This window comes from Miniopterus schreibersii, assembly GCF_964146895.1.
Source record: "Miniopterus schreibersii genome assembly, chromosome: 20".
Lineage (NCBI taxonomy): Eukaryota > Metazoa > Chordata > Mammalia > Chiroptera > Miniopteridae > Miniopterus > Miniopterus schreibersii.
In genome coordinates this window covers 21,626,687-21,652,666 of record NC_138122.1, presented here as the reverse complement: position 1 = coordinate 21,652,666, position 25,980 = coordinate 21,626,687, and the positions used below count along the sequence as shown (strand labels likewise).

General features: G+C 48.5%; 1 protein-coding gene across 2 annotated transcripts; it reads right to left on the bottom strand.

Annotated features, from left to right (window-relative positions):
* Positions 1–1,736: 1,736 nt before the first annotated feature.
* Positions 1,737–25,940, bottom strand: VSIG10 (V-set and immunoglobulin domain containing 10). Of its 2 annotated transcripts, XM_081122787.1 has the most exons (9): positions 25,071–25,940; positions 20,706–20,987; positions 14,115–14,417; positions 12,156–12,416; positions 9,752–10,045; positions 7,558–7,668; positions 7,239–7,254; positions 5,504–5,715; positions 1,752–4,535 (listed from the first exon to the last, which is right to left on the bottom strand). In XM_081122787.1, exons 1-9 carry the CDS (start codon positions 25,141–25,143, stop codon positions 4,480–4,482), a joined length of 1,608 nt encoding a protein of 535 aa, XP_080978913.1. In that variant the 5' UTR covers positions 25,144–25,940; the 3' UTR covers positions 1,752–4,479. The 2 variants fall into 2 exon arrangements, 1 of the variants encoding a protein (XP_080978913.1); XR_013997785.1 differs by lacking the exon at positions 7,239–7,254 and having other exon boundaries at positions 1,737–4,535; positions 7,543–7,668.
* Between the last annotated feature and the right edge of the window lie 40 nt (positions 25,941–25,980).

The window sequence follows — 25,980 nt, the reverse complement described above, 5'->3', positions numbered from 1 at the left end:
CGGGCTGAGGGGAAACGAGGGGAGCCGGGGCGCGGGGAACCGGAAGGGGGTGGGACCAGGGGAGCCGGGGCGGGGGGCGGGTAGGAAGGAGGCTGATTGAAAAAGGACCTGAAGACAGCGGGGTTCGGGGGGCTCGGGGGGACGGAAGCTCGGGCTCGGGAGAGTGGGGGGGCCGGGACGGCCAAGCGGGCGCCGGGGCGAGTGACGGGGCTGCAGGACCACGCGGGGGCCCGAGCCCCGACCGGAGGTCAGCCGGGGGTCAGGCAGGGGTGAGCCGGGCTGTCCCTGAAAACGGCTCCGGACAAAGCAGAGCCCCGCGGCCGGGGGAGGGACCGAGGCTGACCTGGGCCCTGGGCGGTGAGAGGGGGCAGCTCGCCAGAGAAAAGGGGGCGTGGGAAGTGGCGGGGGTCCCACAGTGGAGAAGCCGCTGGGGAAACGTGGGGGTGACCTTGGAGGGTCGGGGCGGAAGGGGGCGGGAGAGGGGTTCCCCATGGCCGGGGCGGGGGACAGGTGAAAACAGCCGGAGGTCAGTGGGGCGCTCGGAGTCACCACGCGCGGCTTTAAATTGGAGGCGCGAGGGGAAGACCCCCCAGGAGACAGGCGGAGGTAGGACGCGGGGTCCGGATAGACAGCAAGGGGGCTTAACGCGGGCCCTCTGCGGGGGCCAGGGAGCTCGGCGCGGAGGGAAACATAAAAAATAATAAAATTAAATTAAAATAAAATATAAGATAATAAATAAATAAAATAATAAAATAAAATAAAAACAAATAAAATTTTTAAAAATAAAATAAAATAATAACATAAAACAGAAAGGTGGGGGAGGCCTAAGAGGAAAGGCCTAGAACAGGGAAAGGGAAAGGAATTGGGCAACCTCAGATGGGAGGGTGGGGTGAGCCACTGCGGGGACGGCAGTCAGCCGAGCCCGGTGAGAATCGGGGTGAGCCATTGCGGGGAGAGCCTGGTGAGAATCAGGGTGAGCCATTGCGGGGTCGGCAGTCAGCCGAGCCCGGTGAGAATCGGGGTGAGCCATTGCGGGGGCGGCAGTCAGCCGAGCCCCGTGAGAATCAGGGTGAGCCATTGCGGGGGCGGCAGTCAGCCGAGCCCCGTGAGAATCAGGGTGAGCCATTGCGGGGAGAGCCCGGTGAGAATCAGGGTGAGCCATTGCGGGGACGGCAGTCAGCAGAGCCTGGTGAAAAGCCACCGAGGACAGGGACGGGAAGGCTGATAGACATCCTCTTGCCGGACAGTTCTGTGCGCCCCTTGCTGACTCCTAGCCCTTTAGAAAGCCTGCGTTCAGAGCAAAAAGAGGCGTATGTAGGGAGGAAAAAACTGGAACAAGTTTCTCAGGGATTGAGAAAGGCGAGGGGCGCCGGGCCAGGGCGGCTCAGTGGCGGGGCGCCGATCTGGGAATCGGGGTCACGTTGGATTCCCAATCCCGGCAGAGGCTTGCGGGCTGGATCCCCGGTAGGGGGCGTGCGAGAGGCAGCCGACCCATGTCTCGCATTGATGTTTCTCTCTCTCCCCCGCTCTCCCTGAAATCAATTAAAAAAAAAAAAAAAGTGCAGGCGTCTCGGCAGCTCTGAGGGTGGGTAGTATCTACAGGCCGTGGGAAAGAATGTGGCAGCAAGGACAGTATTGTTACCAATAGTGGGAAAGCGGGTAAAAAGTTGGGGGAGGTAAACCGGTATTTCCCCAGATCTTTCTGTTTAACTAGTCAGGTCTCAATCAAACACATTAAAGCTTTTATTTAAAAATAACTTTATTCCATAATCTTTTTTATTTTTAAAAAAAAAATCCATTGTAACCTCAGAATGAATTTCTCCAAACCCACCTCTCACATCAAATATTACAATGTAAATAATGCAGAGGATCTGCTTGTTTCTCTTTGCAGCAGGTCCTGGCCAGCCCCATGGTGAGAAATACCAGTTGGCACTTATTGCATCATCGTAACTTTTACCCAGCAAGGAGGATTTTCCAGGTTTCAGTGCATGGGTTATGGAAATTTTCCATCATGTGTTTTCCTGCTGCAGTAATAGGGCCCGTATGTGCTTGTGAGAATTGGAGCTAATATCAAAGCTACAAAATTGCGGGAGCCCTTTCCCCAGTGTCCACCAGGTTTTGAGAAAAAAGGAAGTGTCGGTTGTGAAAGCCCTGAAATATTTATCTTCCTGGTTCTGATAAGGAGATCTGGCCTGTGAGTTCACAATACATTCAGATAAGAATGTATGTAAAGCATAATGTAACAACCTGGACTTTGCCACACAGTCTGTAACCCATTGTCAACAGCCTTGTGGATTTGGGGATGGGTCATCTTAAAAGAAAAAAAAGCCCTAATTCTTTAAAAATCCTTAAAACTTGAACCCCCCCTCCCCCGGTACCTGGGGTCTTAACTGACCCCATCATATTAATGTGTACACAGTGCTGAGACATAAGTGACAGTGGTCACAGCTCAACTAGTCAAGGGTTTATAGTGTTTGGCACCAAGACCTTGAAGCTCCCATTTGCTAGTGGAAAAACTCTGCCTCAAAGATTTCCTACCTATCGGGTATGTGCAAGAGAAGAGGAAATTGCAGGAACATCTCAGTGATCTTGAATCATCCTGTCTTCCCAGCTAGGGAATTTCTTCCTACAGTTTCTTTGTAAAAAATATTGTTGCCTCTGCATAGTAGACACTCAGATTCAGGAATGGAATTCATCGGAGATTCTAAAGGAAAAGCAACCTGTCTGAGTAGCCTGTTCTGTAGATGACGCTAACTTAGACTGGTTAGAGTGGTTACATACACGAGGTACCACGCGGCAAAAGACCCAGCCCAACAACGACAGTGCAGTTCACAGCTGTTCCTGAGGGGTACAGATTTGCAGCCCGCGCCTGAGCTCCCCAGTGTTCTGAGCTGGGGATGGGACTCACTTCTAGTGACTTGCTCAGTTTAGCCCCTTGAATCAAACAAACAGACCAAGCCCAAGGACACCTGCAGGGCAACCCTGCAGATAACCCAGTGCCTCATCCTAGGAGTCCCAGTCCCTGTTACTTGAAGAAGGGAAGTTCCCCTTTAAGCTCTAGGTCTTGCCCAGCAGAGCAGAATGTGCAACATTAAAGAATGCAAATTCAAGTCAGATTTTTAGGCTTAGCACATACCCTTTGCACCTTTATAAGGCCCCTGACATTTAAGAGATTTGAATAAAATCAGGGGGGAAATATCTCTAAACTGTACAGTTTCTACTGGAAGCATTAGCAGCTTAAACTCATCACGTTATTTTCATTTGAAACTTAGCATCATTGATCAGTGTATCTTCATAACATCCTTAAAGAGAGGAAGGAAACAAGTTTTCCCATTCCCATTTCAGAGATGGGGAAACCGAGGCCAGGTGAACTGGTATGCCCAAGGAGTACTTCTCACCAGATACTCCCTTACAAAACATTTCTCCTGCCTTCTCTCAAAGTCACAGGAGAAAGAATGGGAAAGGCTGAAAGCTAATAGTGTATTATGTAAGAGGCTTTTGTATAAATACGAAGCTTTGCAAAATGTGAGGTTTTAATGAAAGGCACTTTCTCTTATGGGCCCCTACCTCTTTCGAAAAGAATTACATTTCCAGGGAAGCAAAAAATCGTCAGGAGAGCTCTGATAATGCCCTCGTCTGAAACCATTCTACAAAGAAGGGTCCAGGCAGCAGCTGGCAACTTACAGCTGTTTTTCTTCCACTAGGGAAGGCAAAGGAGAAGGTAATGAACTTCTCTTGAGCACCTCCTAGGCCCTTTCCCATCCCAAAGTCCTCACCATACCCCTGTAAGGTAGGTGTGATTTCACCTATTTTATAGATGAGAAAATTGAGGCCCAGGGGAGAGGTAAAGCAACCTGCCCAAGCCCATGAAACAAGTCAGTAGCAGGGCCCAGAATCAAGCCTGGGTGTTTCTGACTCCAAACACCTGAACCACACTGCCTCCCTCTGGGTAGCATCAGTAGCTGACACCCCACCTTTTCCAGTGAGCTGACATTTACCTGGTTCCTTGGCTCACCTGGGCAGTGATAGGAAGTGTCCCTATCACCCCGCACTAGACCCTTGTGTGCTGAGGTAAGCTGGTTACAGACCTTTAACAGTGGCAAAGGGCACTGAGGCCAAGTGCCTCCACCCACTTCTGCTCCCCCCAAAATCAGCATCAGTCAACCTGGGTAAAGCCAGGAGTCACAGCGAAAAGGGCACCTCAGATGCCAAAGGCAGCTCTTCCCCCACACACTGCCTGTTCCCAAAGCCTTTTAACATCATCAAGAAGAGTTACAGCAAATAAAACCAATATTTTAAAAAAATGGAAGTGTGTGTGTGTGTGCGCGCGCGTGCGCGTGTGTGTTTGCTGACAGCCCCAAACCGTGTTAAGCCCTCCCGGCAGGGGTGCAAGTCAAGTCAAGTCAAAGCGAAATGAAAAGCTCATCCTGGATGTAGCTTCCCAAGCTCTTCAGACAGGATCACGGACAGCCCTCCTTTTCAAACTGGCCTGTCTGCTTCTTGAACGATGTCACTCGGCTGCTCACTGCTGTCATCTGTACAGGAGGGAAAAGGAGATCCAATTCTCAGTGATGTCAGTAGAGGTGACCCTGTTTCCACCCGTCTCCAATCATCTTGATTTCTAGTCCTTGACGGGTAAGCCTCAGGATCGATTTCATGGAGGAGCAGGTGAGGCAGGGGGTGTGCCCCCCTCTCAGCTGCTCTTTCCGCTCAGAATCCTCTAGACGTGCTTGACCCTGTCCACCCTCCATGCCCGTGGCTGGTGCCACTCCCCTCCCCTGGAACGTCCCCTCTCCTGGCTTATTCAAACTTGACTGTCCTGGAAGACTTGCCTCATGTCCCACTAATCCCATTAAGCTTCTCCTGACCAAGGCACCCCCCTCAAAGCTCTCGTCTTTCTCCTGAGGTCCTGTCATTTTTAAACACACCATTCACCGGGCGATTAATCAAATTCCTCCTGCGACAGCTCCCCTCCCACCCAAGTTCCATCTTGCCTCCGTTTTCAGTTTCCCCACATCTTAGCCTGTTCATCTGGCTGGTCTCGTAAAGCTCCCTGCATGCAGGTATCCCTGGTCTGTCCTTCCTGCTGTCCAGCAGTGCCTTTCCCAGAGCAGGCCCTTGGTGAATGTTTGTCAACTGCCCTGTGGGTAACAGATTCTCAGCTTCCCGGTTAAACTTTATCTTCTCCAGCCTTTAAAAAACCACTTAGCCCGGCCGGGCGTGGCTCAGCAGTTGAGCATCAACCTAGGATCCAGGCAATCGGGGTTTGATTCCCGGTCAGGGCCCATGCCCAGGCTGAGGGCTCGATCCCCAGTGGGGGCGTGCAGGGGGCAGCCGATCAATGACTCTCTCATCATTGATGTTTCTCTCTCTCTCCCTCTCCCTTCCTCTCTCTGAAATCAATTAAAATACATTAAAAACAAAAACCAAAACCACTTAGAGGCTTCCTACCGGGAAGCTCACGGCAACCTAGTGGGGGTGCTTCTAAGAAACAAGGGCTTACCCTGCAGAGCCTGGAGCCCGCTGGCCGTCCAGTCTACGTTCCCGTTCACCAGCGCGGTCACCCTGTGGATGTGGCCGTGCTTGTGTATTTCTTTTGGCCACTCCTCGCCTTCACTGGCTTCCTCTTCTTCCTCCGGCTCCTCTTCCTCCTCTGCCGCCTCTTCCTCCTCTTCATCATCCACCAAAACCATGACATCACCCATGTCCTGTCCCCTAAATTGCCAAAGGGGGAGAAATAATCAGAGAGATGCCCCTGTTTTTTTTTGTGTTTTTTTTTTTTTTCCAACACCAGCCCTCACCGAATAGGAAACACTAGATTCTTTGCAACCCCTTTGGCAACGCAGAAAACTCTTCCTGCATTCGGCTTGGTGAAGTCACGAGGTGACAGTGCAATTGTAACCCCTCTCTCTCAGAGAGAGAGAGACAGCCACAGATTGCTGCAGATAAGCTTATCCTGTCCTGGGTCAGCTTTACCATCCTGCCCCTGCTCCTGGGGAGGGTGACCTCATTGTCCCAGGCACCTGACGTTTTAGTTCCCCTCACCCCGGGCGCACCAATGCTCTGTTCCTTTCCCGAAATGCCCTATTTCTGCTCCGCTACCTGAAATTCCTCCCCTTCCTCAGTATCTGAGGCCCAGGGACAGTCCTCTCCTTCCCCCCCCCGCCCCGAAGCCCTGAGCTGTCGTTGCATGTGGAGTCCGTGCCCCCAGCGGGTTAGCATTTCATTGCTCTTGGTTTGTTGCTGGCTTTGCCCACCCAGTCCGACTACATTTCTAAAGGAAGAGAGAATGAAATGCCACAGGCCAGCGGCCATCCCAGGAGCAACACATTCTCATTTAACCCTGACGGTCTCCCTCTGGGAAGGAGAGGAGGCAAAGGCTCAGAGAAGGTCAGGGATTTTTCCATGAGCGCAGGGCCTTGGGGACAGCAGAACTGCAATTTGAACCTAGGTCCCTTAATTCCAAAGCCTGTTCCCACCAGGCCTCGCTGCTACCTCCTGTGAGAAATAAACCTGGGAAACAGACAGCCTCCCTGGGAGAATGGTCCTGAAACACATCGCAGTAAGAAAGGGTCCCAAACAATAATATCCCCGCATTATGAGTGGTGATCTGAGGACAGTGATATCCCACGGTTATTAATGGGTTAAGAGAAACAAAGAGCTCTTGCCCCCACCCAGAATCTCCTTAGGGGATAAAATGCACAAGTTCTGCTTAGTTTCTCTGCCCCTCCTGCGGTTTCCTTTTGGGGGGGCTCCAAGGCATTGCTCCGACTAGTTTTCCCAAACACGCCATGAGACTATGACTTACTCTTCCTCTTAGCTCCTTTTAGAAAACTAGGTAAAATAAATGCATGAATAACTGGGCTCGCACGGACTATACACTGTCTTTACGCCTCAATGACAGCCCGGCCATGCGCCCCACCCTGAGTCCAGCACTGTAAAGAGAGCGCAGACTTTGGAACCAGTGGGGCCGAGGTCCGCCTGCCAGCACTGCCCCTTACTTCCTGGACCAGTGCAGGAGTTACTCCGCTGAGCCTCTCTCTTGGAAATGGGGATGCCACCCCCACCCCAAAGGGTTTATGAAAGAATTTCTAAACAGTGCCTAAGGAAGCGCCCCCCCACCCCCCAGGGTTGGCAATGGTTGGTCCTCAATGGTAGTCGCCGTGATTGTTCTTATGTGAAAGCAAACAAAACAGCAGTGGAAATGGGTTTTTGGCTTGAGTCTAGGGAACACTCACCTGATAGTGTTTCCTACTAAAGAGGGAAAGGAAAAAAAAAAAAAAATTAGTATCAAATAACATCCACTGCAGCCTCACAAAAGTTTTTAATCAATGTCAAATCTACGAAAGAGAAGATGGTGAGAAACCCGACTCCACAGGAGAGGTGACAGGGTACTCTGGAGTGGTACTCGGGGGCTTCATTTCTGCACATCTGGACCCAACGAAGAAGCCTACAGAATGGGGACTCCAGGTGGGAGCATACCAGGGGCCTCCTTCCCCCAACCACACCCTTTCAAAAGGCCTGAAGGAGAAGAGAAAGGACCCCAGAAGTCCTTACATTTCCAGCAGAAGACAGGGCTGTAATATAACATAAGCCCAGAGATGATGGCCAGTCCCAGCAGAAGGAGGCTCACGACGGTTCCCACAATTCCCACGATGTTTAAAGGTTCTGCAGAGACAAATCACACCGTTGGCTCCTGCATCTGACAGGCACGGGGCTAGGAGAGGGAGAGCAATGCCGCCCCTCCTCTGTCTGGTCCTAGTCTTATCTTGGTTTCATGGCGTTGGGCAAGGCATGTGACCCGTCTGTAAAGCAGGGTAAATAAATCCCCTGCCTACCGCGGACAGCGCGTGGGAACCAAGTGAAGCATGTGACATAAAAGAACACTGGAAAGTTAAAATCCCTACGTGTCTACCACACATTAAGACCTTGTAAGGCCACAGTAATTATGAGTGAGTTATTGATGCCACAATAAACAGTGATCAATGGAACAGACTAGAAAATCCAGTATCAGGCCCGCACGTGAAAGGAAAGCTGATGTATGACAGCTTAGTGAGTAAAAAGAGGAACTATTTGAAAAATGGCGCTGGAATAAATGGTTATCCAAATTGGGGAAAAGGGGGAGAAAAACTTGATCCTGGCCTCACACCATTCATAAAAATCAGCTCCAGATGGAGTAAAGATTTAATTGTGAAAGGCAAACCATTAAAACATTAACTGTCTTTTGTGGCTGTGGGATAGTTAAGGATTTTTAAGACAAAAATTGCTAATGATATAAGAAGAAATTCATAAAATCAACTGCACTAAAGTAGGAATGTTTGCTAATCAAAAGATACCATAAAGAAAGTGAAAAAGACCATCAAGAAGATACCTGTAACCTAAAACTAACATGGAATCGGTACGCGGAATTCCTGGAGAATGCCTCCACATCTCTAAGAAAGGGTAAGATATCAAAAGATACAAATATGTATGAGTTGCACAGAAGAAGAAATACAAGTAGCAAATAAACATAAAATAATGCTCAATCTTCTGAGTAATTATAGAAACTCAAATTAGAACCACGGTGGTGAACAAAAATCCTAAAGCCTGCTGGTGAAAACATGGAGCAAAGATGCTCCTACACGACTGTAACAAATGGAAACTGGTGTAATCGTGTTGTAAGAGGACTTGGTTATCCCATAGGATGGAAATGCAAGTAACCTGTAACCCTTCATCTCTACTCCTTTACGTATCCTAGAGAAATATTTGCCGGGGGACCCAGTGTATATGTACACACAGGAGCTGGGTAAAATATTTTCATGGCAACGCTGTTTATCAAAACAAAAAAGTTAGAAACCACACAAACGTCCATCAGCAGGAAAAACAGTGACCTGGTTGTGTAATAGTGACACAGTGGAGAGTTATACAGCAGGTGAAGCGGTACAAAGTGTAATTACACACGTCGGCGTGGATAAATCCATGAAACAAAATGTACAGGGAAAAAAGCAAGTCACAAAAAGACGACGTTTGCATGGTAACTGTCATTTTTTAAAACTCAAAAAGACAAAAACAAACAGCGTATTATTTAGAAGTGTGTACGTATGCAGCAACATTTTTTCTTAAATAAGACAAAATTCAGGATAGGGGTTATCTTTTCTAGGAGGCCAGAATAATACTAAAAATGAGCCTATAGGTAGGGTCCCAAGATAAAATACAGGATACCCAGTTAAATCTGGATTCCGATAAACAACAAATAATCTTCTAGAATCAGTATGCCTTGTGCAATATTTGGGACATACTTATACTACTTAAAAACTATTCCTTTTTTTTTCCTGAAATGCCAATTAAGCGGGCATCCCATTTTATTAGTTTCTATGTTGTTTTCTAAATCTGGCCACCACAGTCCCTACAGGCCTTCTTCTGTATCACATGGGATATAGTTTCTTGGGTGTTCCTTTTGCTATGATGCTTCACAACTTACATTACATATTTATTTTTATATATTTCATATTTATGTTTTTTTCATACATAGATATCCTTTGGTATACAGCAGAGATTAAGTAATTTTTATCCCTATGCAAATATTAGAGCTTTAGGACTGACTGGCCATGAATTTGTCCCATCCATCTTGTCAAGCCACAGGCAAGCAGACATGCCTTCTCCCAGATGGCATGACCCACCTGCGGAGAAGCACCAAGCTGTCCCCGTGCTGGTGCCAGGTCCTCTGAAGAGTTCTCAAACCTCCTCATTTGGGGCCACTTCTGTCACTCACCTTTCACGCTCAGCCAGATGTCCACTTCCCTCACCCCCACGGGGTTCTCGGCCCGGCAGACGTAGTAGCCCTCATCCAGGTCCTGGGAGCAGTTTTGGATGGTCAGGGTGGAGGTCTGGTCATTCTGGGTGATGACATAGTGGTTGTTGGGCTGGATGACCACCTCCGGCTGGGTGAGGTTCCTCAGCCACAGGATCTTGGCAGAGGGGTAGGCTCCTGACACCTGGCAGGTGAGTGTCACATTGCCCCCCACGAAGCAAGTCTTCATGGGCTCAGAGAGAAGGAAGGGGCTCCCTGGTAACAGAAGGAGGTAAAGAAAGACAAATGCTTAAGAAGATTCAAGCCGTGGCCGGAGATTTTTAAGAATATTGTTTCCTTCCTAAGGAAGCAACTCCAGGAACTTCTGCACCACACCCGGTCATTTATAATACTGACATTTACTGAGCACTGACGATGGGCTGGGCACTTTTGTACATATGAACCCAGTTAGTTCTCACAACAACCCTGCCATTATTTCCATTTCGCTGCTGTAACAAACGGCTTTGAACTTAGTGGCTTAAAACAACAGAAATGTGTCCTTTTATAGGTCTGAGGGTCAGAAGCCCAAAATGATCTTATCGGGCTAAAAGCAAGGTGTTGGCAGAGCTGGTTCCTTCTGGAGGCTCTAGGGGAAAAGCCATTTCCTTGCTTTTCCAGCTTCCCGAAGCCACCTGCATTCCTTGGCTTGTGGGCCCTGCTTTGCATCACTCCAACCTTTTGCATCTGCTGTCACATCACCTACAACTGAGTTTGACCCTCCAACCTCCCTTTTATAATGATTCTTGTGATAACATTGGGCCCACCCAGATAATCCAGGACAATCTCCATCTCAAGTCCTTCATCACATCTGCAAGGTCTCTTTTGCCAAGGAAGGTTAACATATTTACAGATTCTATGGATTAGGAAATAGACATCTCTGGGGGGACCATTACTCTGCCTACCCCAGTTCTGTCCTAGAAATGCATGGGATGTCCCTGTGGCCTTGAGGTCTGATTAAGCAGGACATGGGGAGGTATAAGGTTGACCATAGTGATCCATTTGTTTTCTCCACACAAGAAGCCTTTTCCCAAAATGCACACCCTCCTGGGAAGGGTGACAACTTCATCTTGTGGGTTATAAAGACCGTATTTTCGGCAGCTGAGAGATACAGAGTGGCATGTTGGGTATCCGCCCGGGAGAGTGAAACTACACACTTTCCCTTGGCAGTTGTTCCAAGAGAGAATCTAGGGTTTCATGGCTGGTGTCCTGGGTAGAGGGCAGGGGGCAAAGGGGTGGGGGTGGAACAGACTAAAACCTCTCTCTGTAGGTCAGGTCAACAAAAGAGAATACCCCAAACTTAGGTTTGCTCAGGACACTCACATGTTGCACCCCTTCTTGGATCAATTCTCAGGTTCCCCCCTATGTTGCTAAATCACACCTTCCTCTGCCTGTGGTTAACCTGAATTTCCTTTGGGGTCACCAAGCCAGCAGCAGTAACAAGCCTCAGTATGTTTGTCTCTTGAAGCCCCCAAACCAAAGTTGGAGAAGTGGCCCCTCACCCTTTATTAAAAGCAAAACAAACAATTTGGTTATTCCCCACAACTCCCAAAGATCATGTACATAAAGACACTTTTGACAAACACAGCATGCACCACTCAAAAAGCTGAGTCACCCACCCAGTTGGCATGGCACCTGTACACATTCAAAGAGTTTCGCTTAAGAGGCTAGGTCATAAAAAGGATTGCATCTACCTGGCTTACTCCCTCTTGCAGCACTTGCTCTAGGGGAAGCCAGCCGCCATGTTGTGGGGACACTCAAGTAGCCCTGTGGAGAGTCCCCCTGGAGAGGAAGCGACTTGCCAGGTGTGAGCGTGAGCACCTCGGAAGTGGATCCTTCAGATGATTTCAGCTCCCCCAGCCAAGTCTTGCAGCAGAGACCCCAGGCATGGTGAAACCAAGACAAACCAGCCCCACTGTGCCCTCTCTGAATTCCTGGCCCACAGAAATCGTGAGATAATAAATGATCTGTTGTTTTAAGCCATTAAGTTTGGGGGCAACTTGTTATATAACAGGAGATAGATAATAAAAGAACCTTGTCAGTCTTGTTCACTGCTCCATCGCCAGCACCTAGAAACCATGCCTGGTGCACAGCAGGTGCTTAATTAATATTTGTCACGTGAAGAACAGTGCGGACTAGGACCAAAAAACTTGGTTAAGTATCTTCCAAGTTTGAAAGGAAGGAAACATAAAGCAAAAGAAAGGAAGAAAGGGAAGGAATTCGGTTCATTCTGACATCCTTGTATTTCTTTCCCAGACCTTCTTTCAAATGGTTCTCCCAGAAGAAAGCAAGTAGACCCCAACCCCAGGACAAGGTAAGCCAGACTCACGGATCTGTACTACGCAGCTGGCTCCTGACTGCGGCCCCACTATGTGGCTCCCCACACACTTGAACGTCTTGCCATCTGACAGCTGGGACCGGTTCAGCGTCTCCACTCCCAACTTTGACGACCCCACGACCACACCTCCTGGCTCTTCTGTCCACAGGAAGTTAGGGTCTGGGTAGCCCCCGTCCCAGCGACAGGTGAGCTGCAGCATGAACAGTCTTGGTGACATCTCTGCCCAGCACTCAAGGTCTGATGAAGGGGGAGCTGCAGAACACCAGAGGAAAGCATGGGCTTAATCACAGACTCCAAGATCCGGCATTGGGCTGGTTCTAAGGACTAAGAACCAGAGGATCAGAGAAACTTCAACCCCAGGTAGTGTACCTTGAGATAGCTCCCAGCACAAATTAGTGCCTGACAATAGTCAGGTTCCCTCTGCTAGGTGTTCAATATCTCAGGGCGTGGGACTGATTTATCTTTGTGTTTCTCACTAACTTCGTGTGGCTACTGAAGTTTAAATTAATAAAATAAAACTACCGATTTAGTTCCTCCATCACACTCCCCACATCACAAGTGCTCAGTGCCACATGTGGTAGGTGGCTGCTGCACAAGTCTACACAGAATGGAACACTTCCACCACCACAGAAAACTCTACTGGGCAGTTTTGGCCCCCAGAGGGAGTTACAGGTGGGACTTACTCACTCCCACCCTCAACAGAGACTTCCTTTTTACCAAATGCATGTATTACTAAAAACACAAAATTTTAACAAGTTACAAATCCATAAACCCAACGTAATCCATGTGCTAATAACTATATATCAATTTACATATATTACATATGCATATTATATTACACATGTGTATTATCATATATTTTCTACAATACACATAAGTAGAAATAAATTTGGATCTTATACTAATGGGTAGATTGGTGGCATCTACAAGAAGAAATATTGGAAATATACCAAAATGATGGTTGGAGTACAAGTGATCTACTAATCTGTGTTTCCCAAGACAAGCATGTATGACTTTACATACAATAAATGCCACTCAAGATAGAGAAAACAGAGAGACTTACAAAGGCTCTGCATAACGCAAGAATCAGTAGTGTGTCACTACCCTGCCCACTAGCTTGTTTGGATGCTCCCTTCCATTAGCAGGGAGTGTGAGTACTCTCTGCACCTCTACAGTTGTTTCTGTCCAAGAAATCTGTGTACTGGTTTATGAACTGCTGGTTCCTAACAGTGCTAGAGGGCCCAGGGTTCAGGAAGAGAATGCATGAGGACAGGTGAATGAACGCACAAATTGTAGTCCATCCACACAATGGAGTATTATGCAGCCAGAAAAAGGAATGAAGTCCTGACTCATGCTACAACATGGGTGAACCTGGTAAACTCGATGCTCAGCGAAAAAAGCCGGTCACAGTGGGGTACATAATGTGTGATTCCATTTGTACAAAATGTCCAGAAGAGGCAAATACATGGAAATGCATAGAAATAGAAGGCAAACTGATGGGACTGGGGGGCAAGAGGGGATGGGAATGTCTGCTTAATGGATATGGGATCTCCATTTGGGGTGATGGAAATGTTTTGGAACTACACAGAGGTGATGCTGCACAACACTCTCAGTGTGCTAAATGCCAGTTACACATTTTGTAACGGTTAATGTTATGTACTTTCATCTCCATTAAAAAAAAACAAAACAAGCAATAAGCTCAGCATTAATTTCCCTCTGTGTCTCACAAGGTCTCTCTTGTACCTTACTTAGCAGCAACTTTCTAGAAGAGGTGACTCCCTCTCTCTGACATGCAGCCCTGGGTGTGTACGTGAGTGTTGAGGGAGTTGCAGAAGCATGTTAGGACCCATGCAGCGGGCAAGCCTTTGTAGACAAAAGGAAGGGGCACAAACACGTCGTTCACAAAGGGCCGAGGCGAGGCAGTGGGGGAGGGGAGTGCTTCTTACGCACAGTAGACCAGGAGCTCGTTGGTCACCTTTCGCTGTCTCCCGCTGAGCATGTTCTTCGCCAAGCAGGTGTAGTTCCCTTGGAGGTTTTGTGACATCAGCAGCAGCATGAAGCTGCTGACCGTCAGGTTGTTTCCAAAGAGCTCGGTCCTGGAATCCGGGGCCTGGAACCACCACTCAATCATGGGGGGAGGCCTGGAGCTGCTGGTGCAGCTGAAGTCCACCTGGGAGCCTTTGGTCGCATAGAGGGTGCCATTGGGGAGCACGCCGGTGGTGGAGATGTTGGCTTCGACCTGGTAGGGGCCACCTGGGAATGACAGAGGGGATGGGGAAGGCTGAACAGTTCATTTGAGCCCCTTACCAGCTCTAACAGTCTCACAGATGATCAGGAAGCAGCCAGTAAGGATGACTATATCTATCAAATGTTTCCTTTATGACAGATGCTACGCTAAGTGCCCTTACACATGCTCTCAGTTAATCCTAAGCCCTTACGTCTGATTTATCAAGGGGGTCGATCCTTACAGAAAAAAGAAAATGCAAATTGTTCCTTTTCAAAAGACTGGTGAGTGGCAAGGAGGTCTGTGCACTAAACAGTTAACACAGCAGGCCCGAGTCTGCCTTCCTTACAAAGGCCGGCTTGGGAGGCTGAGGTTGGCCTTGACCGGTAACTGGGAACTTGGATGTCAGGGGGTTTCCCACCATTCCCAGAACTGATAAGAGTGGGGCTCACTGTGCCTAAACCGCTGGTACAGACAGCGTGTTCATGCTGCACCCCTGCTTTCCTTCCGAGAGTCTAGAATTTGGGTACGTGCTAGGCAGAGGAGGCCAGTGTGACCAGCCCCCAATAAAAACTCAGGGTGCAGAGTCTCTAATGACTCCTGGTAGACAACATCTCACACCCGTTTGCCACAACTTGTTGCTCAAGGAATTAAGCGTGTCCATGTGACTCCACTGGGAAGGACTCTAGGAAGCTCGCTCCTGGTTTTCCCTGGACTTAACCCCAGGTGCCTTTTCCCTCTGCAGACTTTGCTTTGTGTACTTTTGTTGTGATCATATTACAAGACAGGACTCTCACAGAACCCCCAGCACAACTTCACACCGAAAGACAAGGGCAAATTACTTAACCTCTCTTAGCCTCCACTTCTTCATCTGTGAAATGGGTCCATCTGTAATGCTAGGACCCACTTCATGGGGTCATGGTGACGATCAAATGAGTTAGTACAATATAGCACTTGGAACAATGCCTGCGTTGTTGAAAGCACTTGATAAATGCTAGGTTTTATCTTCGTTCCCCTCACCTCTCCGAATTTCTTTCTGGTCCCCCAGAAATGCCCTCCCACTGTTGGTACCCAGTGCACTAAGATGCCATGTCCCCTTTGATGAGAAGATATATCTAATGCCTATTTATACTAAAGTCATTCTGTGTGTTACCTCTCCCAGAGGCTCCCTCTGAAGACCTAGGAGGGGCAATGCTTGGCCAAAGGAATAAATTTATGACTGCAGAAAATTTGGGGCAGAAATAGGCCAGTGGAAAAAATTACTGGGGGGAGGAAAAGCCTTTTCCCTCAAAGTGCAGCATCTACTTCGCTTACGTCTAACGCCATTGTATAACTCTAGAAATTGTGGGTTTCTGAGGACAATATTCTTGACCATATGCTTGCCAGGTTGGGGCTGGCTCCTAACAGTTTCAGCAATCTGTTAGATTCATGCCACCTCCCACAGAGGGTCTGGGGGGGGAATTATACTGTGGTTTGGGAGGTGCTCAACTGTCCCATTCACTGCTGCTGGCTCGTTGGTTAGGCATGTGGACCAGCAGGTCCGAGGGCGTGCCCACAGTTGGCGGACACCCAGTTAAGCTCAGGGTGCCTCCACAGTACCGGCAGCCAAGTCTGGGCCAGTAAAGGTGTTGTGTTAGATTGGACAGCCTGGCACTTCCAAATTGTGGTCTGGAGGGCTACAGAAGCCTGGCAAGGACAGTGTGGACCCCCAGAAACTGGCTGGGAGGAGCTTTTGACCAGCAGAGTTCTCAGCAAGAAATGGAGTTGGATACAGGGAATAGATGAGAAGGAAGCACATGGGAGAGTTAAAACCAAAAATCAAATGAAAGGCCCCAGCTGGAGTGCCTCAGTTGGCTGGACCTCTTATCAAGGCCGTGGTCACTGTCAGTTTCAATTCTTGACTCTTTGTGGGATGGGTGCCTTAGCCTAGTAGCTGTGAATTTATGCTCTGAATTCAGACAGACCTGGGTGTAAATCCTGTGGCGGCTATAAAGAGACCGCCTTGGGCAAGGGCCTGCCCCTGACATTCTCAGTTTCTTGTCTTTTTTATGAAATGAAAAGAACAGTAATAACTTCTATCACTGGATTATTGAAGGATCCAATGAGACAAAGTAAGCAGAACACTTAGCCTGGTGTTTGACATGTGACCAATAGTTTATCAGTGTATCATCAGTAGTATACCTGCAGATTGATTCTAGAACAAGCATTGGCAGACGATGGCCCACTATCCGTTTTTGTGCGGCCCACAAGCTAAGAAAGGTTTTTACAGATGAACATCCACAGTTGATTTGATGAGCGAGAACACTGGCTTTGAACCCCAATTAAGTGAAATGTTATCTCCCCCGGAAATAATTCCATTTTCCTCATTAGTAGGCCTGTACTACAAAAAAACATACTCAATTACTATTATATTTTGAATTTTGTCAATAAATGTGATGTAAAAGTTGGTTTTCTTTCTTTTTATATAAGTGTATATATATATACATATATATACACACACACACACATATATCATATATGTGTGTATTATACAATATCCTCATTGGCCCATAATGTCTAAAATATTTATCATCCGGCTCGCTACAGAAAAAGTTTGATTTCTGTTCTAGAACAATCTACCACTGCTGCTGCCCTCCTCTGCTGTCATTCTTGACATAGGAACTCACTTCTTTCCTTCCTCACAGCTATAGGTTGGCGAGTCAAGGGTCTCAGAGGGTTAATTTGCTTCTCAGGGAACCACAAAAAGGGAGATTCCATCTCAGTGTCATGGGTTCCTCACCAATAGGAAAAGTTATCCTCAGATGTTTACTCTTCTTATCAGCATTTTTATTTGAAAATGGCAAACAAATACACTGGGTAGTCTCTGCTAGGCAGTGGGCATATTTATAGTTCTACAGAGGGTAAAATCCTGGGAAAACTTAGAGACTGTTTTGACATCACTTTTAGAGACTCAATATAGACGGAAATACAACCCCACTGCCTCCCGATCTCCCTGGTGACTGCAGATCCTGTCCCAAAAATGGGAACCCAGAGGTCTTCAGCCTATCTAAGCACCCATCTCTGCTTCTGATGAGCTTGGCAAGACTCTGGGCAAGGATCATCCAGCTTCAGATGGGGGTCAACGATCTTTCTTCAGTGTACCCAACAGTCCCTTTCCCTAGGACCTTATGATGTGCTGAGGCACAGTGTCACCACCGCCCACAGAGAATGAATATAAATAGGACGGGAACCACAGGACTTTCCTGAGACTCTGTCTCTTGTAAATCTGGAGTGTCAGCCACATTACTGGGTAGACAGGAGCACCCCCATCCTCCAAAGCCCAACTCAATCCAACGGGGCTCTTGGATTTGGACTCTTGTGCCAACCGGCTGTAATGCTCCCTCCCTCAACACTTGCTTGACCCGAGAAAAATGGACACAGAGTCTGGCTCCGTGTGCCATGAGTGCGGTCTTTCACGGGGCTAATCTCTAGTGGGACCCCTCAGCTCCCCAAGGCGTAAGAGATGATATCTTGAGAGAAGCACGAAGTCTACTGGAACATGTTAAGGTCTGTGCCACCTTCCCCAGTCTTCCAGCCTTTCTGCGGGTAGACACACAGCTGTTCGAACCTTATACCCACCCCAATCTGATACCAGGAGAGGATGGGTAAGTTGGTGAAAGAAACCACCATGGCAGCTCTGAACTGCTCTGGACGATGGGATTTCTGGACTCTCAGGAGAGGCAGTCCCAATCCGAATGGCAAGACTCTTCAATGGCACCATTCAATTAACCAGCATTAGTGCTGAGTCTTTTTGTCCTGAGACGGGTAACAAAATCGCATTGTGGTGCCCATCCAGGCAGGCTGAACCAGCCCAGGCGTATAGAAAGCGCCATCTGAGTCAGTGATTTTTTTTTTTTTTTTTTTACTGTAAGTTCACTTTCATCATAAGGTCTTTCACTTATCTCCCTACAGGGTAACAATGAAACTAATCCAACCCACCCCCCAATAAATTTAGCCAATGATTAATACAATCAGCATCAGATAAAGTCATCATAAACTAGAGAGAGCAACGTTCTTAAAAAAAAACGCAAAAAGCTGTAATGCCACCTTACTGCTCTGTGGTCAAAGAGAGGATTTCTATTGACAAGACTGACATGAAGGAACTAAGAATTACTGTTCGGCAGCTGGAGTGAGGGAGGCCTGCCAGTACTTGCCCGTGGGATCACAGTGGGAACCAAACAGATGGGTGACATTTTTGGACACACCCACATTCATTCCTGGCCACTCAGCAATTATTCTATGGCACCTCCAGACGTAAAAAACACTGTGTTCACAAATCCATAAACCTTAGAGACCATCTAAAAATCCAGACATCTCCCCGAAGCCTCTCTTTCCTTCAATCTCCACTTCTAATCCACTAGCAGGTCTTGCTGGTCTACCTAGAAATATTTTTCTGAACCTGTGGATTTTCACCAAGGCCACAGCTACCACCCAGTTTCTGGCCACCAATATCTTGTACCTCTAATAGGTTCCCTGTTTTTATTTTATCAGTCCTTCTCTAGACCACACACCTACATTCTCCACGTGAAATTCAAATGATACTGCACCCTTGCTTACTTAAAAGCTCCTTAAGTTTCTCTCGCATCTAGAATAAAATTCCAACTCCTTACAAAGTACCGTGAACTAGGTGGCTTAGAACAACATAAATTGACTCTCTAACAGTTCTGGAGGCCAGAAGTCCAAAATCAAGGTGTCAGGGGGGTCAGACTCCCTTGGAAGACAATCTGTCCTTGCGTCTTCCCTAGCTTCCGGTATGGGCCATTGGTCCTTGGTGTTCCTTTGCTTGAAGGAATGACCTTACCTTAACTTGATTTCATCGGCAAAGACCTTATTTCCAAATAAGATAGCATTCACGGTTACCAGGGGTTAGGACTTCAGGCTATATTCCCACATCTCACACATCCTGCCCTCTCGCACACGGGGTTCCCATCCTACCAGCCTTCTCCCTATCTGAGCACGTACCAGTTGAATTTCTGCCTGGATTGCATTCTTTTTTATCTTTGTATGACTGGCTCCTACTTATCCTTCAGCTTAAATGTCATTCCTTCCAAAAACTCCTCTCTGACCCTCCCCCCCCAACTTTAAAGTGTTTCAGAGAATCACATCACCCCATCTGATCCTGCCCAATGCATCTGTGTGCTAATTGTCTGTCTGCCCCCCTAGGATATCAGCTCCAGGCTGGTGGGGACCTTGCTTGTCCCATGGCCCAGTACCTGGCATCGGGCTCTCAATAAATATACATTAAATAAAGGAATGAGAAATTCTTCATTTTACAGATCAGGAAACTGGGGAGCAGCAAAGTGTCCACACTGGTATTTCTACTAAACTACACAGCCTGCATTTAGAACGCAATGTCCCTCTAAACAAGTGACCAGCAACCTTCTTCTGTAAAGGGACAGAAAATAAGTATTTTAGGCTTTGTAGGCCATACAGTCTATGTCACAGACACTCAATGTGGCTGTTGTAGCACCAAAGGCTATCGTAGATAACATGTAAATAGACAAGTGTGGCTGTGTTCCAAAAAGACCTTATTTATGGACACTAAAGTCTGAATTTCATATAATTTTCACAGGTCACAAATATTATCCTTCTTTTAATGTTTTTCAACTGTTTAAAAATGTAAAAAAAATATGGGTAGTTTGTAGCCATACAAAACTAGGCAGCAAACTGGATATGGCCCACAGGCTGTTGTTTGCCAACAGCATGCTCTACATTCATGCATGTTTATGGACACTAGACTGTTTTTGGAAAGCACAGCAGTAACAGTAGCTCATTCCAAGCCCCGTACTAAGCACTATAACCTAAGAGCACATACCTGAATAATGCAATGTATTATCCCCAATTAATACATAAGGAAAACTGAAGCTCAGGGATATTAAGCTACTTACTCAAAATGATACAGAACTAAATGACAGCCGTAGGAACTCGGGCAGTCTAACTCGATTATGTTATCCTCTGACTTTGCTGCATAGTAAAATGGTATTAACAGCAAAATGACACTGCTAACAAGCCAAAAGTAACAGCTAACTATCATGCTAGGAGCCACTGATAGCACTTTATATCGGTCGACTGCTATCTTTTCATCACAGCAATTCTATGAGGCAAGAATTCTTTCTATCCCCATAGTGCAGATGAGGAGACACAGGTGGGAGAGGTGACTCAGTTTGCAGGCAGCAGAGCCCAGAATGAGACCCAGGCCACTGACTCCAAAGCTCGCCTCCTGTCTAATGCTCTGAGCACCTCACCAGCCAGTCCCAGTGCCCTCCCACCCCACTTACTGGCCACCTGCAGCCACACTTGGAACCACCGAGTCTCGTTCAGGGCCTCCCAGCAGCTGTAGTTGCCCTCATCCTGCAGGCTCAGTAGCTCAATGTGCAGGGAGCTAGCATTCACCAGAGAGAAGCGTGGCTTGGCTGGCTGGAAGCTGGAGTTTGAGGACAGGAGGAAGACTGGCTCCGAGTCATTCCGGTACCAGGTCACTAGGCCCCTCGTTTCTGAGATGTTGCCACAGTGCAGAGTAACGTTCTCATGAACTTCTCCGATGACGACAGCCTCCAAACCTGTACAAGGAAAGGTCAGGCTATTACTACCTTTCTTGATCTCTGAACAACCACCTTTTTTGCAGAGTTCCTCCACATTAGGAGTTTAAAAAAAATCAGGTGTGTGTTTTTAACTTGCAGTAACACACAGAGCCCCCACCCTGTTGGGACTCTTGGCCAGTACTTGAATCACAAACGAAACCACAATAAGATATCTACCACTTCACATACACTAAAATGGCTAAAATTGAAGACAATTATAAGTGTTGGCAAAGGTGTGGAGAAACTGGAACTCATACTTTGTTGGTAGGATTTTTTTTTTAAATAGCGCAGCTACTTTGGAGAACAGTTTGGCATTTTCACATAAGGTTAAAGTTACCGTGTGACTCAGGGATTCCACTCTTAGGTGTGTACACCCAAGAGAAATGAAAAACATATGTCTACACAAAAACTTGTACATATATGCTCACAGCAGCATTATTCATAATAGCCAAAAAGTAGAAACAACCCAAATGCTCAACTGATAAATGATTAGATAAAATGTGGTATATCCATACAATGGAAATATTATTTGGCCATAAAAAAATGCAGTACATGCTACAACATGGATAAATATTGAAAACATTATTCTAAATGAAAGAAGGCAGTGATAAAAGACTGCATAGAACTTGTGTGATTCCATTTATCTGAAACACCCAGTACAGGCAAATCTATGGAGACAGAAAATAATTAGCAGTTATCTAGGTCTGGAGGAAGTGGAGTACTGGGAGGGTGGGGAGTGGCTGCTAAGGGATATAGGGCTTCTTTCTGGGGTGATGAAAATTCCCTGGAATAAATTAGTACTGACGGTTACACAATCTTGAGAGTATACTAAAAACTATAAACTGTACACTTTAAAAGGGTGGATTTTATTGTATGTGAATTATCTCTCAATAGAGTTATTGTAAAAAAATAAAGCTGTCACCTGCCTCTGGGTAGCCTTCCCATTTATAAAATCAATTATAACAGTTATCTGTACTGGGCCTTCTCTCTGGTTAGAAGGGGTTCCATTTGAACGATCTGAAGCCAGCTTGGAACCACAGGATGTTCCAATTCTCTCCCCATCTTGGCCACACCATGCCCCAAAGCCAGGACAAGACAAAAAAAGAAAACCTAAGCCCCTTGCTGGGAGGCGGAGAATGTCATCTAATCCTAGAGATTCCAAAACAGCAAGAAATGCTTCTGAAAAGTCACTTTAAAGAGCAGGTGAGAACCCAGCTGGCGCGGCTCAGCGGTTGAGCACTGACCTATGATCCAGCAGGGTCCAATTCTCGGTCAGGGCACATGCCCCAGTTGCAGGCTCGATGCCCAGCAGGGGTTGTGCAGGAGGCAGCCAATCAATGACTCTCTCTCAACATTGATATTTCCATCTCTCTCGCCCTCTCCCTTGCTCTCTCTGAAATCAATTAAAAAAAAAAAAAAAAAGCAAGTGAGAACAATTAGTGTTGGGAACCCAAGTTTTCAGTGACAACCCCCACTGAGGGTAGAAAAGGAGCTGTAGAATTACAGATGCAACATGTGTTCACGAGACCTGCAGGCCTGCCCCTTCCCTGGCTCCTTGGCAAAGGGCTAAAGGAACTTGGAAAAGCCCTGGTGAAACGTCAGTCTTAGAACTTGAGCTAACATTGTCTTCTCCTCCAAGGACTAGAATGACATAATCACAGAAGCAGCCATTGTGAGGCATTTCACTTCTCCTGGCTTTGCTCGCTCCCATTCTTTTAAACTAACAAAGCTGAAGTTGACCCCGGAGATCTTTTAGATGTGGCAGCCCTGTGAGCTGGGTTAGAGGCAAGGCGGGCTGAGTCCTGGCTCTGTGAGGAGGAATACAGTCATCGATGAGTGACGGCTGTGACGCAGCCACAGAAAAGAAAGTCCCCGGAGTCCACGAGATCCATGCCTGGTTGTCCTATAGCCCCTCGTTTTACATTGATTAAACTGAGGTTCAGAAAGCTTAAGTAATTTACTTAAAGTCCCTGTGAGTCACTGGGAGAGCTGGCACGCCCACTCAGGTGTTCACTACTCCAGGTCACAGGGATTTACTCTGGTCTCCCAACCAGACAGGGTGGGACAATAAGACATAGTAACAGTTTGTGCTGCTAGAAGTCATCCACCTGGTGTCTAGAGGGGCCCCTGATATCTCCCACTGGGACAAGACGATACAGAAACGACCAATTTCCAACTCTGCCCTCGTATCGTCATGTACAGAGTTAGGATTGTACCCTTTTTTTTTCCCCTAGCAACTTTTCCCCAAGAATGACCTGGAGTTTACAATCTGAGGCAACAGTGGAGGCATGAAAATTGAAGTTAAGGGACAGGAAAAAGATACATTCTTCCCCAAGAAAATCCCCAATCTGAAAAACAAACAAAAATATAACAAGCTAGCGAAGCCCTCAGCTCTGTACACAAAGGTGAACTCGACCTGGGCATCAGAATAACTGGGCATGGCAGAGGAGGAGGCGTTCCTGGGTGGTGAGCCGCAGCCAACCGGAAAGCTCGTTCATTCCAATAGGATGATTTCCAACCTGGGTCTCATGTCCCCAGGTCGCCAGTGTTCACAGCGCAGTAAACACTGCGAATAGCTGGGGAGAAAGGAACTTGGAGAGACAGCCGATTGCAGACTATCCATCATCTCCTCCTCCAACCCACTGCACAGTGACCACTAAGTCAAAAGAGGGCCAGGGGTAAGTACTACAACAGGGAGAGGCGATGCCCTAGGGAAAAGGGGGTGACCACTGCTCAGTTCAAGGTAGGAAAGCAGGCCCTGTGCTGTCAGATCTTCAGACTTTTTTCCGGATAAACTGGAAACCTAGATTATGGGAGATTTTACTATTTTTATTTTTTAAAAATATTTTTATTGATTTTTTTTCAGAGAGAGAGAGAGAGAGAGAGAGAAATATCAATGTGAGAAACATCGATTGGCTGCTTACCCCACACCCCCCAACTGGGGATCCAGCCTGCAACCTGAGCCTGCACCCTGACTGGGAATGGAACCTGGGAGCTTTCGGTGCATGGGGTGGAGATCAACCAACTGCGCCACACCAGCCAGGGCAGATTTAATGTTTTTAAATGATTGCTGAAAACAAAACAAAATGAACACTCGTGCGAGGCCTAACAGAAACTTCTGGCACTTGCTGCTGGGAAGCTCAGGGAGCAATTCCTGCAGGAACCGACAAGAGATCAGTGGAGTGGGCTGGACTGGGCACCACAAAATAACACTCCACAAGAATTCTGGCAAACTCCATCACCAGCTGGCTCCTTGCCCTTCCCCTCCACCCAAGACCTCTCACCGCCTGTCACACTGCCCTGCACACAGCAGACATGCACTCGCAGGTGAATTAAATGTAGAAGTATTTTTTCAATCTTTTCATATCCCTCACATTTTTGTTAAGCAACCCTCTGCTCTCTGCGGTTACAAGGCAGGGCAGAGATGAAACATTTGAGAACTCTTGCCAATCATGTCAAATGTAAGAGGTCGGGTCAAGTGGGGCGCAAGGTTTTTGTAAGCCTGAAATTATTTTAATAAAAAAACAAAAGAAGTGAAGTAATTAGGCACTTCTTTAAATGCGCCGGTTCACATAAGTCTGCTTGCAGGGGTGTGCAGGGAAAGCCAGGGGTTACAGGTGGAAGGGCAGAGACAGGGACAGAAGGAGCCTCCACTTTGAGCACCTGCTCAGCAGGTAAAACCAGAACCGAATTTACATCCGACGCTTAAAAATCACCACCCTTTCCCCCTCCACGTGCCTCTTAATGTCCCCAGCTTTAAAATCCCCACGTCCAGCTTCCCCAGCTTTCCCACCACCTCTCCGCAGGCCTGGGCAGCCCCGCCGGCCGCCCGCCCCGAGAGGGGCGATATCTTGCTCCCTCCATCGGGCACCCGGGCAAATTCCTTTCTGCAAAGGGAGCCGAGCTGCGAGCAGGAAACTCAAGACCCACCCCGGGCGGCTTCGGGGCTACAGCCACGACCGGATCCGGTCGGGTCGGAGGGAATCCAGCCCCCGGCTTTCCCTCCGCCCTACCGCTCTGCCTGGCAAAACTCAACTTTTCCTTGCAGATCGCGGCCCTTACCTGCGGCGACCCAGCGGGCCAACAGCGCCCCGAGGCAGAGGAGGACCTGGGGCTCGGGCGCCCGTGCGGCCATCTCGCCCCAGGAGCGGGCAGGGCGCCTCAGGAAATGCAGGATCTGGCTGGAGAGGGTGTGCGCCCCCCCGCCCGCAGCGCTCCGGCCCCTTAGGGTACCAAGTGCTCCTCCCAGGTCCTCGGAACCGCAGACTAGATCCACTTTCCGCGGCCCCCCGGGAAGGATGCTTGGGGCGAGTCCGAGGTCGGCGCCGTGAGCTGCGCTGGGCTCCGGGTGCGATTCTCTCTCCCGAGCGCTCGGCCCAGGGGGTGGGAGGGCGCACCCCGCCCCTTGCGCCCGCCACCCACCACTCCCGCTCGCGGAAAAAACAACAGGAGCGGGGCTCCCTCCCGCCTCCCATCCAGGCGGGAGCCCAACTTCCTCTACCTTGGCCCGGGAGGAGGGCTTTATGCAAAGGGCGCGCGCCCGGGCTCGCCGAGCGGACCCGCCGGGGGAGGAGCGCAGAGGCTGGGCCCTCCCCGCGCCCCCCGCGCGCTGGGCTGCAGCCGGGAGGCGCGGGGACAGCTGGGCCGGGCCGGGGCTGAGCTTTGCAGCTGCCGCAGGACGACACCCCCGTCTCGGCAGCCAGCCGCTCCGCCTGCAGCACCCGGAGGGCCCGGCGGCCAGGCTGCGGAGTGCGGGGTGCCCCCGGCGTCCCAGCTCAGCTGCGCCGCGCCGCGCCGCGCCGGGGATGCCCGTTTGCTTTTCCCGTGCTCCGGGCGGGCGCCAGGGCCGCCATCGCTGCCTTGTCTAGCCCTTTGCAGAACGAAGGCAAGTCTAGGGCAGGAGAAAGGTGAACCCTTGGACCTCCCGGCCAAGAGCGGCCACGAGACTTTTGTCCTAGGAACCGGCCAGGGC

Excerpts from the sequence above, each read along its gene's own strand:
- VSIG10 (XM_081122787.1), bottom strand. The coding sequence starts at position 25,143 with ATGGCCGCACGGGCGCCCGAGCCCCAGGTCCTCCTCTGCCTCGGGGCG. Across the intron at positions 7,669-9,751 it reads CATCTGGCTGAGCGTGAAAG|AACCTTTAAACATCGTGGGA; the intron begins GTGAGTGACAGA and ends TTGTCTCTGCAG. Across the intron at positions 4,536-5,503 it reads CGGGCTCCAGGCTCTGCAGG|ATGACAGCAGTGAGCAGCCG; the intron begins GTAAGCCCTTGT and ends CCTCCTGTACAG.